This window comes from Scyliorhinus canicula, chromosome 19 (genome assembly GCF_902713615.1).
Source record: "Scyliorhinus canicula chromosome 19, sScyCan1.1, whole genome shotgun sequence".
Taxonomy (NCBI): Eukaryota; Metazoa; Chordata; class Chondrichthyes; order Carcharhiniformes; family Scyliorhinidae; genus Scyliorhinus; species Scyliorhinus canicula.
In genome coordinates, this window is record NC_052164.1 from 56903667 (window position 1) to 56918958 (window position 15292).

The 15292-nt window shown below is 53.1% G+C and overlaps 1 protein-coding gene across 1 annotated transcript in view; it reads left to right on the forward strand.

Moving 5' to 3' along the window:
- Positions 1-7712: 7712 nt before the first annotated feature.
- The window catches only part of acad8 (acyl-CoA dehydrogenase family, member 8), a 121672-nt gene continuing 114092 nt past the window's right edge, over positions 7713-15292 (forward strand). The window contains exon 1 of the mRNA XM_038779033.1: positions 7713-7891. Within this exon, the coding sequence (XP_038634961.1) occupies positions 7783-7891 (109 nt within the window). The 5' untranslated portion in view covers positions 7713-7782. The remainder of the gene's footprint in view (positions 7892-15292) is intronic.

Here is a 15292-nt window from a genome sequence, read left to right on the forward strand (position 1 = left end):
AGAAAATAGGCGACAGTTTTAGATGGAGGATCTGGATCGGCACAGGCTTGGAGGGTGTCAGCCGTGACAAAGGAGCTGAAGGGGTTCATGGAGCACATGGGTGGGGGTGGACCCATGAAGGTTTGGGAGGCCAAGTACAAAGGAATTTTCGTACTTCTCCCATGTGCACAGGGTGTACTTGTGGATCAATTACTTTGTGATGGATATGACAGGTGGGGCTGGTCCGTTCGGAGTACTCAGCGATTGTGGTTTCAGACCTGCAATGGAGGGGGGGCCACACCCGCAGTGGAGATTAGACGTGGGGTTTTTAGTGTTGCCCTTTTTACCTGCTATAAATATGGCAATCAATAAGGTTGCCCTTCTTTCTTTGGATAGCGATATTATATTGCTCAGTCACCAGGTATCAAATGATACCACCACAAGGTTCAACCGGATATGGATCAAAGAGCCAAACACCAGTTAGTTTGTTCAAGATAAAGGGTACTTTATTGACACACACAATTAATCATGCAACATAGACACTACTAGTTAAACTACACCCATCAACTGTGACAACCTGTACTTAACTTCAGGTACCCGGCTTAGGTCAGAGGAACAGTGGCCGTTGTTCGAATCTGGGTCGATATGGCCTGGAGAAGTAACTGCTGCTCAGCTGTGCTCATCCGTCTGGTAGCGGGCGTTGAACTTGAATTTGCATCTGGTGGTGCTGCAATTGGAAGTAGACGTTGCCGGAGCGCCAGGTCCAAGAGAGATCGAGCACATGGTGGCCTCTCTCTTCATCCTTGGGGATTTTCGCGCTCTTTTGGGCAGTCCTTCGGTTTGGACCCCATTAATTCGGTAATTTTTGATATGAGCCAATAAAGGGGCGGGTGCCTCGATGGCCGGGCGTATCCTAAGCGGTTATTGACCCTGTTGTTGATGCGTCCTGGGTACAGGAAGTGCCGCTGAAATGTCTGGGATTGTATCGGTTTCTCAAGTATTAGTCTTTTGTCTTATGGAGATGGGCCATCAAAATGCTAATCGGTTGGGGGTTTCAGTACCGTCTGGATTCTTTGCTGACAAACATACATGAGCTTGCCTGAACCTCACATTGGCCATTTTTCCTGTTATGCTTTGCGACCGTCCATGCTTCTTATTGTAAGTGGCCATCCCAGATGGCTACATTAGCAAACGAGGGGATGTACAAGCGGGTGAGGGCCACCATTCGGGGGTATGCACACACGGATAAGACTGAGTCAGTTGGCAGAAATGCTAGGCTGGTGGATGTGATCCTGTAGGTGTGAGGTATTCGGAGGCCCCGGAGGCTGGGTTGTTGAAAGAGCGGCAGAAGCAACAGATGGAGTTTGGGCTGGTGTCTACGGGTAAGAAGGTGGGGCAGTTGCGGAAGGCCAGGGAGGCAGTCTATGAGTATGGGGAGAAGTTGAGCAGGATGCTGGCTCATCAACTGAGGAAGCAGAAGGCAGCGAGGGAGATTGGAAAGTTGAAGGAAGGGAGGGAAAGTGGTCTTCGACCCGGTGGGGGTTAATGGGGTTTTCGAGACCTTTGACAAGAGGTTATATGAGCTCCTGGTCGGTGGGGTAGGGAATGGGGTGTTTTCTGGACAGGTTGGAGTTCTCCAAAGTGGAAGAGGACCTTGTAGAACGGTTGGGGGCACCCATTGGATTGGTGGAGATGATGGAGGGTATGGGGGTGATGCAGGCAGGGAAGGTCCCGGGCCCTGAAGGTTTCCTGGTAGAATATTATAAAAGGTTTTTGGTGGGCCTGGTGCCCCTACTGGTAAAGGCATTTAATGAGGTGAGGGAGAAGGGAAGTTCGCCCATGTTATCACTGGCCTCGATTCCTTGATTTTGAAGAAGGATAAGGACCCGGAGCAGTGTGGGTCCTATTGTCTGATATCACTGCTGAACGTAGACGGCAAACTGTTGGCAAAGATCTTGGCCTCTCGGATTGAGGACTGTGTCATGGGATACGGGGGAAGACCAGACGAGGTTTGTAAAAGACAGGCACCTGTCAGCTAATGTTAGGCACTTGCTGAATGTTATAATGATGCCCTCGGAGGGACTGAATATGGAGGTGGCGGTCGCTATGGAAAGGAAGGCCTTTGATCGGGTAGAATGGGAATATCTGTGGGAGGTACTGTTGGAACGGGAACGCAGGGCGGCAGGCTGGCCTTGCCAAATTTGATGAACTACTACTGGGCAGCAAACACAGCCATGGTCAGGAAGTGGGTAGTGGGGGAGGGGTCGGTGTGGGAGCAATGGAGGCAACCTCTTGTAGGGACACCAGCTTAGGGGCACTGTTGACAGCGTCTCTGCTGTTACTCCATAAGCCCAGTGGTGGTGGTGGCTCTGAGGGTATGGGGGCAGTGGTGGTAGTAACTGAAGCTGGAGGGTGCCTTGGTTTGGGCACCAATTTGCGGGAATCACAGGTTTGCTCCGGGGGGGGGTGGATGCGGTGTTCTGGGGGTGGCAGTGGGTGGGGATATAGCGGTTTGGAGACCTGTTCGTGGGGGGCAGCTTTTCGAGCTTAGAGAGGTTGGCAGAGGAGTATGAGCTGCCCAGTGTGAATGGGTTCCTGCACTCTCAGGTAAGGAATTATGTAAGGAAGCAGGTGCCGTCCTTTCCCAACCTGCCGCCCCTGGGGTTGCAGGACAAGATGGTGTCGAAAACAGGGGTTTGCGAGGGTACATAGAACAGTACAGCACAGAACAGGCCCTTCGGCCCTCGATGTTGTGCCGAGCATTGTCTGAAATAAAGCCATCCCACTCCCTGTCATTCTGGTGTGCTCCATATGCCTATCCAATAACCGCTTGAAAGTTCCAAAAGTGTCCGACTCCACTATCACAGCAGGCAGTCCATTCCACACCCTAACCACTCTCTGAGTAAAGAACCTACCTCGGATATCCCTCCTATATCTCCCACCCTGAATCTTATAGTTATGCCCCCTTGTAACAGCTACATCCACCCAAGGAAATACAGTAGTCTCTGAATGTCCACTCTATCTATCCCCCTCATCATCTTATAAACCTCTATTAAGTCGCCTCCCATCCTCCTCCGCTCCAAAGGGAAAAGCCCTAGCTCCCTCAACATTTCCTCATAAGACCTATCCTGCAAACCAGGCAAAATCCTGGTAAATCTCCTTTGCACCCTTTCCAATGCTTCCACATCCTTCCAATAATGAAGTGACCAGAACTGCACACAATATTCCAAATGTGGTCTCACCAAGGTCATGTATAGTTGCAGCATAACCCCGCGGCTCTTAAACTCAAGCCCCCTGTTAATAAACCCGAACACACTCTCAGCCTTCTTCACGGCTCTATCCACTTGAGTGGCAACCTTCAGAGATCTGTGGATATGAATACACATTTGGAATACAATACTCCAAATGTGGTCTCACCAAGATCATGTATAGTTTCAGCATAACCCCACGGCTCTTAAACTCAAGCCCCCTGTTAATAAACCCGAACACTCTCAGCCTTCTTCACGGCTCTATCCACTTGAGTGGCAACCTTCAGAGATCTGTGGACATGAACCCCAAGATCTCCCTGTTCCTCCACATTCCTCAGAACCCTGCCGTTGACCCGGTAATCCGCATTCAAATTTTTTCTACCAAAATGAATCACCTCGCACTTATCAGGGTTAAACTCCATCTGCCATTTTTGGCCCAGCTCTGCATCCTATCAATGTCTCTTTGCAGCCTACAACAAGCCCTCCACCTCATCCACTACTCCACCAACCTTGGTGTCATCAGCAAATTTACTGACCCACCCTTCAGCCCCCTCCTCCAAGTCATTGATAAAAATCACAGATAGCAGAGGACCCAGCACTGATCCCTGTGGTACACCGCTGGTAACTGGTCTCCAGTCTGAAAATTTTCTATCCACAACCACCCTCTGTCTTCTATGTGATAGCCAGTTACTTATCCAATTGGCCAAATTTCCCTCTATCCCACACCTCCTTACTTTCTTCATGAGCCGACCATGGGGAACCTTATCAACCGTCTTACTAAAATCCATGTATACAACATCAACTGCTCTACCTTCATCGACACACTTAGTTACCTCCTCAAAGAATTCAATCAAATTTGTGAGGCAAGACTCACAAATCCGTGTTGACTATGCCGGATTAAGCTGCATCTTTCCAAATGGTCATAAATCCTATCCTTCAGGACCTTTTCCATCAACTTACCGACCACTGAAGTAAGACCTACCGGCCTATAATTAACAGGGTCATTCCTATTCCCTTTCTTGAACAGAGGAACAACATTTGCCACTCTCCAGTCCTCTGGCACTATCCCCATGGACAGTGAGGATCCAAAGATCAAAGCCAAAGGTTCTGCAATCTCAACCCTTGCCTCCCAAAGAATCCTTGGATATATCCCATCTGGCCCAGGGGACTTGTCGACCCTCAGGTTTTTCAAAATTGCTAATACATCCTTCCTCAGAACATTTACTCTCCTTTCCTATTTCTAACTTCGGCCCATATTACCTCAGTAGGCAAATCCCCTTCGAACTGCCTGTCTGCAGCCGTTAAACTATCCTTGATTAACAATGCTACTCCTCCACCTCTTTTACCACCTTCCCTACTCTTACTGAAACATCTATACCCCGGAACTTCCAACAACCATCCCTGTCCCTGTTCTAACCATGTCTCCGAAATGGCCACAACATCGTAGTCCCAAGTACCAATCCACGCTCCAAGTTCACCGACCTTATTCCGGATGCTCTTTGCATTGAAGTAGACACACTTCACTCCTGCGACCTTGATACCCTCCTCAGTACCTCACTACACTCAACACTGGCTTCTGGACTACAGCTCGTTTTCCGAGCCCCCTGACAAATTAGTTTAAGCCCCCCCCCCCCGAAGAGCCGTAGCAAATTTCCCTCCCAGGATATTGGTGCCCCTCTGGTTCAGGTGCAAACCGTCCTGTCTGTACAGGTCCCACCTTCCCCAGAATGTGCTCCAATTATCCATGTACCTGAAACCCTCCCTCCTACACCATCCCTGCAGCCAAGGGCAGCACGGTAGCATTGTGGATAGCACAATCGCTTCACAGCTCCAGGGTCCCAGGTTCGATTCCGGGTTGGGTCACTGTCTGTGCGGAGTCTGCACATCCTCCCCGTGTGTGCGTGGGTTTCCTCCGGGTGCTCCGGTTTCCTCCCACAGTCCAAAGATGTGCAGGTTAGGTGGATTGGCCATGATAAATTGCCCTTAGTGTCCAAAATTGCCCTTAGTGTTGGGTGGGGTGACTGGGTTATGGGGATAGGGTGGAGGTGTTAACCTTGGGTAGGGTGCTCTTTCCAGGAGCCGGTGCAGACTCGATGGGCCGAATGGCCTCCTTCTGCACTGTAAATTCTATGATTCTATGATCTGCACTCTCTCCCTGTTCCTCACCTCACTAGCACGTGGCACTGGCAATAAACCAGAGATGACAATATGGTTTTTCCTGGCTCTCAGCTTCCACCCTAGCTCCCTAAATTCCTGTTTTAAATCCCCGTCCCTTCTCTTACCTATGTCGTTGGTACCGATGTGTACCACGACTTGTGACTGTTCCCCTCCCCCTTAAGGATTCTGAAAACACGGTCCGAGACGTCACAGACCCTAGCACCCAGGAGGCAACATACCATCCGTGAGTCTCTTTCGCTGCCACAGAACCGTCTATCTGTCCCTCAAACTATCAAATCCCCAGTAACTATTGCTCTTCTGCTCTTCCTCTTTCCCTTCTGAGCCACAGGGACGGACTCAGTGCTGGAGATCTGTTCACCGTGGCTCACCCCTGGTAGGTCGTCCCCCTCAACAGTATCCAAAGCAGTCAGTACTGGTTACTGAGGGGAACAACCACAGAGGATCCCTGCACTGACTGCTTCCTCCCAGCCCCTCTCACTGTCACCCATCTATCTTGATTCTTCGGAGTAACCACACCCCTGAAGCTACTATCTATGACCACCTGTCTCCTGAATGATCCAAAATTCATCCAGCTCCAGCTCCCTAATGCGGTTTCTGAAGAGCTGGAGATGGGTGCACCTCCCACAGGTGAAATCAGCAGGGACAATGACGGCGTCCCTCACCTCAAACAGGTAGGGTTTCGGAAATCTATAAGGCGTTAATGGACAGGAAGTGGGAGGAAGAGCTGGGGAGGGAGGAGGTTGGCGGGGGAGGTCTGGGGTTAAAAAATAGAGGCAGAGTGGGTGGAGAGGAATGGCAGGGGCGGTAGGGGTGGAAGTTGTTTATTTGTCAGGCGATTTCATGTTTGTTTCTTTTTGGTTTTGGTTCTATTTGATGTATGTATTTAAATGCCTCAATAAAATCATTTTTACAAACTATATACTTCCTCGCACTAGATTTCTACCATAACTGATTCAGTTTATTCTTTAAGCTTGATCCCGTTATCCCCAACTGTTATCTTTATCGTCTACTGGATGTAGTCCAGATAGACCACCTCCTTTGCGTGGAACATACACATTTCGAGTGACAGGCAGATGCTGTCTGCCTCAAACTTACACAGCACAACCTCTGTCTTACAGGTTTTCAGATGCTATTGGTTGGAGGAACCGGTATTCAGCACATCATCCAGGTAAATTGCCACCTGTGGCAATCCGCGGAGGATATTTTCCATTACACTTTGGAATATGGCACATGCCGAAGAGACCTTGAATGGCAGCCTGGTGTATTCATACAACCCCTTTTGTGTGTTGATGGTCATGAATTTGCATGAGAATGCGTCCAAAACAAACTGGAGGTAGGCATGGCTGCTGTTGAGTTTTGTAAAAGTCCTTTCTCCACTGAGCCTCGTGTATAGGTCCTCAATCAGGTAACGATCCAGTCTAGACGCTCGGTTGATTGTCATTTTGTGATTCCCACAAAGGTGATGGACCTGTCTGGCTTCATAACCGGCATGACTGACGCAGCCCAATCTGCAAACTAGGCAGATGATTCCCAGCTTCTCCAAACGGTCCAGTTCTGCATCAACCTTCGGTTTCAAAGCATAAGGAAGGGGGTGGGCACAAAAATAGCGTGGTTGGGCCCCTGGGTCCAATTACATCCTGGTGGAGGCCCCCAGGATGGTACCGAGGTCCTTTTGGAACAGCCCTATGAAACATGCCAATACTGCGTCCGACCGTCGGGGTACATTCAGCATACCCGTTGCCAGTCCAACCAGAGGCATTTTGCCAGTCAGGAAAATTTGGGCCTGAACATTTCACCATCAGCAGTGGTAGATTTGCCGACTGAACCCCGTAGTCCACGAGGACTTCTGAGCTGCCCACAATCTCCGGTCTACATTGCCAGCTGACCGTCGGTATCTTTCAACGCTAAGTGGCTCATTCCCCCCAGTGGGGCAGCTGATCACAGGGACCAAGTTCCATCTGAATCAGGAACCCGTTGCTCCGGACTGTAACCTGGAATTGAACCGGGGGTCTTGGCTCTGTGAGGAAGCAGTGCATGTCTCTGATCAATCCCCCACTTTCTGCATCCCCCACTTTACCCTCACCCAAGGTCGAACCCTCTCCATTCCACCTCTCCCTGCTTTAACCCCACCCCCACTCTACCCCTCACCCGCTCCTATTCCACATTAGCCCAGCCCCATTACCCCACCTGAGTACCCCCCCCCCCCCCCACGCAGTAGCCGCGCCCCCACGCTAGCCCCGACCCGCCCCCTAGGCCGCGCTCCACCTCCCCGCGCGAGGTAGCCCTCGGTAACCCCCCTGACGCTAGCCCCGCCCCCCCAGGCCGTCCGCCGCCAGCCCCTGCCCCCAGCCCTGATCGGGTTGGCGTTCCCAGCAAAATGTCGCTCAGAGCCTCACGCTGCCTTTGGAAAAGTTTCCGTGCCGCTTTGTGCCGGCCCTCAGCGCCCAGGCCGCCTCCCGTCAGGGCCGTGCACAGCTCCATCGACCGTGAGTGCCGTCGGCCTGATCGGCAGTGTCAGCTGGATGGGCCGGGGGAGTGGGGAGGGGGGAGAAATAGGGGGAGGGGGGAGAAATAGGGGGAGGGGGGAGAAATGGGGGGGGGGGGAGAAATGGGGGGGGGAGAAATGGGGGGGGAGAAATGGGGGGGGGGGGAGAAATGGGGGGGGGGGAGAAATGGGGGGGGGGAGAAATGGGGGGGGGGGAGAAATGGGGGGGGGGAGAAATGGGGGGGGGGGGAAGAAATGGGGGGGGGGGAGAGAAATGGGGGGGGGGGAGAAATGGGGGGGGGGAGAGAATGGGGGGGGGAGAAATGGGGGAGAAATAGGGGGGGGGAGGGAAATAGGGGGGGGGAGGAGAAATATAGGGGGGGAGAAATAGGGGGGGAGGGGGAGAAATAGGGGGGGGGAGAAATAGGGGGGGAGGGGGGAGAAATAGGGGGGAGGGGGGACAGGGGGAGAAATAGGGGGGGACGGGGGGGAGAAATAGGGGGGGAGGGGGGACGGGGGGAGAAATAGGGGGGAGGGGGGACGGGGGGGAGAAATATGGGGGGGGAGAGAGAAATATAGGTGGGGGAGAAATAGGGGGGAGAGGGGGGAGAAATAGGGAGGGGGAGAAATATGGGGGGGAGGGGGGAGAAATAGGGGGAGGGGGAAGAAATAGGGGGGAGGGGGGAGAAATAGGGGGGAGGGGGGAGAAATAGGGGGGGGAGAAATAGGGGGGGAGGGGGGACGGGGGGAGAAATGGGGGGGGGAGGGGGGAGAAATAGGGGGCACGGGGGAGAAATGGGGGGGGGAGGGGGGAGAGAAAGGGGGGGGAGGGGGGAGAAGGGGGGGAGGGGGAGAGGAGAAATGGGGGGAGGGGGAGAAGAGAAAGAGGGGGGAGGGGGGAGAAAGAGGGGGGCGGGGGGAGAAAGAGGGGAGGGGGAGAAATAAGGGGGGGAGAGGGGGGAGAAATGGGGGGGGGGAGGGGGGAAGAAATGGGGGGAGGGGGAGGGGGAGAAATAGGGGGGGGGAGGGGGGAGAAATAGGGGGGGAGGGGGGAGAAATAGGGGGGGGGAGGGGGAGAAATAGGGGGGGGGAGGGGGGAGAAATAGGGGGGGAGAAATAGGGGGGAGGGGGGAGAAATAGGGGAGGGGGAGAAATAGGGGGGGAGGGGGGAGAAATGGGGAGGGGGGATAAATAGGGGAGGGGGGAGAAGAAATAGAGGGGAGGGGGGGAATAGGGGGAGGGGGAGAAATAGGGGGGAGGGGGGGGAGAAATAGGGGGGTAGGGAGGGGGGAGAAATAGGGGGGAGGGGGGGAGAAATAGGGGGTGGAGGTGGGAGAATAGGGGGGGAGGGGGGAGAAATGGGGGTGGGAGGGGGGAGAAATAGGGGGGAGGGGGAGAAATAGGGGGGGAGGGGGGGGAGAAATGGGGGGGGAGGGGGGAGAAGTAGGGGGGGGAGAAATAGGGGGGAGGGGGGGAGAATAGGGGAGGGGGAGAGAAATGGGGGGGAGAAATGGGGGAGGGGGGATAAATAGGGGAGGGGGGAGAAATAGGGGGGGAGGGGGGAGAAATAGGGGGGGAGGGGGAGAACATAGGGGGGGAGGGGGGAGAAATAGGGGGGAGGGGGCGAGAAATAGGGGGGAGGGGGGAGAAATAGGGGGGGAGGGGGGAGAAATAGGGGGGTGGAGGTGGGAGAAATAGGGGGGGAGGGGGGAGAAATGGGGGTGGGAGGGGGAGAAATAGGGGGGGGGAGGGGGGAGAAATAGGGGGGGAGAAATAGGGGGGAGGGGGGAGAGAAATAGCAAGGGGAGGGAGAGAGAAATGGGGGGGAGGGGGGATAAATAGGGGAGGGGGGAGAAATAGGGGGGGAGGGGGGAGAAATAGGGGGGGGAGGGGGGAGAAATAGGGGGGGAGGGGGGAGAAATAGGGGGGGGGGGGGGAGAAATAGGGTAGGGAGGGGGGGCGACATAGGGGGGGGAGTGGGGAGAAATAGGGGGTGGAGGTGGGAGAAATAGGGGGGGAGGGGGGAAGAAATGGGGGTGGGAGGTGGGAGAAATAGGGGGGAGGGGGGAGAAATGGGGGAGGGGAGGGGGGAGAAATGGGGAAGGGAGGGGGGAGAGATGGGGAGGGGAGGAGAAATGGGGGGTCTGGGAGGGGGAGAAATGGGGGGTCTGGGAGGGGGAGAAATGGGGGGGGTCTAGGGGGGGAGAAATGGGGGGGTCTGGGAGGGGGAGAAATGGGGGGGTCTGGGGCAGAGAAATGGGGGGGTCGGGCGGAGAAATGGGGGGGTCGGGGGGAGAAATGGGGGGTCGGGGGGGAGAAATCGTGGGGGTGGTCGGGGGGGTGAAATGGAGGGGCTGGGGGGGTGAAATGAGGGCGGTAGTGGGGGTGGAATGGGGCTGGGGGTTGAAATGGGATCTGATGGGGATTGGGGAGGGAAATGGGGGCTGGGGGGAATGGGATCTGGGAGGGGGAAATGGGGTTACATAGAACGTAGAACAGTACAGGCCCTTCAGCCCACGATATTGTGCAGACCATTTATCCTAATCTATGATCAACCTAACCTACACCCCTTCAATTTACTGCTGTCCACGTGTCTGTCTAAGAGTCGTTTATATGTCCTTAATGACCCTGACTCCACCACCTCTGCTGACAGTGCATTCCACTCACCCCTGCTCTCTGTGTAAAGAACCTACTTCTGACATCTCCCCTATACCTTCAATCAGCTTAAAATTATGTCCCCTCGTGACATCCATTTCCGCCTTGGGGAAAAGTCTCTGGCTATCCACTCTATCCATGCCTCTCATCACTTGTACACCTCTATCAAGTCACCTCTGCCTTCTTCGCTCCAGTGAGAAAAGCCCTAGCTCCCTCAACCTTTCTTCAGAAGACATACCCTCTGTAGCCACCTGGGTTGGCCACTTCCTCACACAAATTGGAAGAACGCAAAGGTTACAGGGAAAAATGGACATTGGCAAAGAAACAAGCAGTCTGCAGAATCCCCTGTATTCTAGCTGCTACAGAAACCAGACAGAATTGTAACTAACGAGCTGCGCATATTAAGTGAGCGATTCACGGTGATTCCCAGGCACAATGGACACAACAGTTAACTGCAATCGCTACATTCTATGGAAGGTCAGACATTCCGGCGTCAGTGGAGTCTAAGACCAAGGACACCAATAAGGTGTAAGGAACTGCCCGGTGATCAAGGAACAGCCCTGTTATTGGGGAAATTCTAATCAATTGATTGGGAAGAGACCCAATCGATTGCAGGTTTAGAGGGGGTACGCCCAGAAGGAAGCGAAGCCCCTGGGACCTATAAAAGTCAGGTCCCAGGACTGATTCGTTCTTCTTGACCAGCCGGCCCTCCCAGCAGAACGCCTTTGCAGCAGAAGACCTTGAGAAGGAGAGGCCTGGTCAGCAGCCGCCATCAAGTAAGTGTCATACAACGCACGCTACGAGAGTAGACACTCCTGACCCCTTTAGTCCACACCAACTGGAAGCCTGCGGATCCAGGTCAAAGCAAGAGGTCATTGTTCCCTGATCCGGCAGTTCCCTTATTCCAGATAAGTATTGGCCTGTTAGTGGTAGGAATAGCCTAGTCTTTTAGTTTCATATGCATAAGTAGTAGATAACTATTATAATAAACGTGTCTTGTTTGAACTTACTAACTGGTGTATTGAGTTATTGGTCTGAACTTGAACTTGAATCTTGTGGCGGTATCTTAACACGTTATACACCAGATACATCGATGTCATTTTTTTCCTTTGGACCCACAGCGAAGAATCATTGAAACGACTACACGATGAGATCAATAAATTCCATCCCACCATCAGACTCACCATGGACTATTCTCCAAATTCTGTTGCATTCTTGGACACACTCATCTCCATCAAGGACGGTCACCTTAGCACTTCGCTTTACCGCAAGCCCTCAGACAACCTCACGATGCTCCACTTCTCCAGCTTTCACCCGAAACACATTAAAGAAGCCATCCCCTATGGACAAGCCCTCTGTATACACAGGATCTGCTCAGACGAGGAGGAGCGTAACAGACACCTACAGATGCTGAAAGATGCTCTCGTACGAACGGGATATGGCGCTCGACTCATCGATCGACAGTTCCAACGCGCCACAGCAAAAAACCGCACCGACCTCCTCAGAAGACAAACACGGGACACCACTGACAGAGTACCCTTCGTCGTCCAGTACTTTCCTGGGGCGGAGAAACTACGACATCTTCTTCGCAGCCTTCAACACATCATCAATGAAGATGAACATTTTGCCAAGGTCATCCCCACACCCGCACTACTGGCCTTCAAACAACCGCACAACCTCAAACAAACTATTGTTTACAGCAAATTACCCAGCCTTCAGAACAGCGACCACCACACCACACAACCCTGCCAGGGCAATCTCTGCAAGACATGCCAGATCATCGACTTGGATACCACCATTACACGTGGTAACACCACCCACCAGGTACGCGGCACATACTCGTGCGACTCAACCAATGTAGTCTTCCTCTTACGCTGCAGGAAAGGATGTCCCGAAGCGTGATACATTGGCGAGACCATGCAGACACTGCGACAACGAATGAACGGGCATCGTGCGACAATCACCAGGCAGGAATGTTCCCTTCCAGTCGAGGAACACTTCAGCAGTCAAGGGCATTCCGCCTCCGATCTCCGGGTAAGCGTTCTCCAAGGCAGTCTTCAGGACACGCGACAAAGCAGAATTGCCTAGCAAAAACTTATAGCTAAGTTCCGCAAGCATGAGTGCGGCCTCAACCGGGATCTTGGATTCATGACGCATTACATCCACCCCCCCACCATCTGGCCTGGACTTGCAAAATCCTACCAACTGTTCTGGCTTGAGATAATTCACACCTCTTTAACCTGTGATTATCCCTCTCCATGGATCTGTAATGATTTGATTACCTGCAAATGCTCACATTCCAAGTATCTCTGACTTTGTCTATATAAATGTTTCTGGAACATACCTCTCCATTCACCTGAGGAAGGAGCTGCGCTCCGAAAGCTCGTGTTTGAAACAAACCTGTTGAACTTTAACCTGGTGTTGTAAGACTTCTTACTGTGCTCACCCCAGTTCAACGCCGACATCTCCACATCATGCCTATTAATGAAAGCCAACACACCATACGCCTTCTTAACAACCCTATCAACGTGGGTGGCAACTTTGAGGGATATATGTACGTGGACTCCAGGATCCCTCTGTTCCTCCACACTGCTGTAACCTGCAACAACCCTCAACACTATCTACAACTCCCCCAACCTTCGTGTCATCGGCAAACTTACTAACCCACCCTTCCACTTCCTCATCCAAGTCATTTATAAAAACCACAAAGAGCAGAGGTCCCAGAAGAGATCCTTGCGGGACACCACTGGTCACTGACATCCAGGCGAAATACTTTCCATCCACTACCATTTCGCTGTCTTCTTTCGGCCAGCCATTTCTGTAGCCAGACAGCCCAATTTCCCTGTATCCCATGCCCCCTAACTTTCTGAATTAACCTACCATGGGGAACCTTTTGAAATGCCTTACTGAAATCCATATACACCACATTCAGTGCCCGACTTTCATCAATGTGTCTCGTCACATCCTCAAAGAATTCAATGAGGCTTGTGAGGCATGACCTGCCCTTCACATGCCATGCTGACTATCTTTAATCAAACTATGTTTTTCTAAATGATCATAAATCCTATCTCTCACACAAATGTAGAACGCCTTGGGGTTTCCCCTAATCCTTCCCGCCAGGGCTTTTTCATACCCCCTTCTAGTTCTCCACAGTCCATTTTTGAGTTCCTTCCTGGCTACCTTGCAACCCTCTGGAGCTTCCTCAACCTTACGTAAGCTTCCTTCTTCCTCTTGATTAGAAGCTCCACTTCTCTTGTCATGACGGCTCCTTCACCTCACTATTCCTTCCTCGTCTCAGTGGGACAAACCAATTTAGCACTCGCAGCAAGTGCTCCTTAAACAATCCCCACGTTACTGTTGTGCATTTCCCCAAGAACAATTGTTCAACTTTATGCTCCTCAACTCCTGTCTAATAGCAGTATAATTTCCCCTCCCCCAATTAATTACCTTCCCATACTGTGTGTTCCTATCCCTCCCCATGACTATGGTAAAGATCAAGGAGTTGTGGTCACGGTCACTGTCACCGAAATTCTCTCCCACCGAGACATCTGACACAGGGCAGCATGGTAGCATTGTGGATAGCACAATTGCTTCACAGCTCCAGGGTCCCAGGTTCGATTCCGGCTTGGGTCGCTGTCTGTGCGGAGGCTGCACATCCTCCCGTGTGTTCGTGAGTTTCCTCCGGGTGCTCCGGTTTCCTCCCACAGTTCAAAGATGTGCAGGTTAGGTGGATTGGCCATGATAAATTGCCCTTAGTGTCCAAAATTGCCCTTAGTGTTGGGTGGGGTTACTGGGTTATGGGGATAGGGTGGAGGTGTTGACCTTGGGTAGGGTGCTCTTTCCAAGAGCCAGTGCAAACTCGATGGGCCGAATGGCCTCCTTCTGCACTGTAAATTCTATGATCTATGATAACCTGGCCTGGTTCGTTGCCGAGCACTAAGTCCAATATGGCATCTCCCCTAGTCGGCCTATCTACATTCATTTAGGGCCTCCTCCATCTCCTCAGACTCCAGGCACAAGTTCCCTCCACTATCCCCGAACGGTCCCACTCTCGCTCTGATCAACCTCTTATTTCTCACGTGAGTGTAGAACGCCTTGGAGTTGGGGGGAAATGAGATCTGGGAGAGGTTGGAGGGAGGGGCTCGTGGGGGGGAAATGGGGCTGGCGGTTGGGGTGGGGGCATGTGAGCTGGGGTGGGGAAATGGGGGATGGGGGTCTGGCGGGAATGGGGATCTGGGGGGGATGGAGGATATGGGGCTGGTGCGAAGTGAGGGTTGGGGAGTGGGTTGGGAGAAATGGGGGCTGGCGGGGGATATGGAGGCTGGGAGAGTTTGGGGGCTGGGGGGATATGGGTCTGGGAGGGATATGGGGGTCTGGGGGGGATATGGGGCTGGGAGCGAAATGGGGGTTCTGGGAAATGGGGTTTGGGGAATGGTGGGCTGGGGGGAATATGGGGCTGGGTGCGAAGTGGGAGTTGTGGGAAATGGAGGCTGGACTGGTTGGGGGGGGGAGAATGAGGGCTGGGGGAGGGGGGGTGTGGCATGGTAGCATTATGGATAGCACAATTGCTTCACAGCTCCAGGGTCCCAGGTTCGATTCCTGGCTTGGGTCACTGCCTCTGCAGAGTGTGTGCGTGGGTTTCCTCCGGGTGCTCCAGTTTCCTCCCACAATCCAAAGATGTGCAGGTTAGGTGGATTGGCCATGCTAAATTGCCCATAGTGTCCAAAATTGCCCTTAGTGTTGGGTG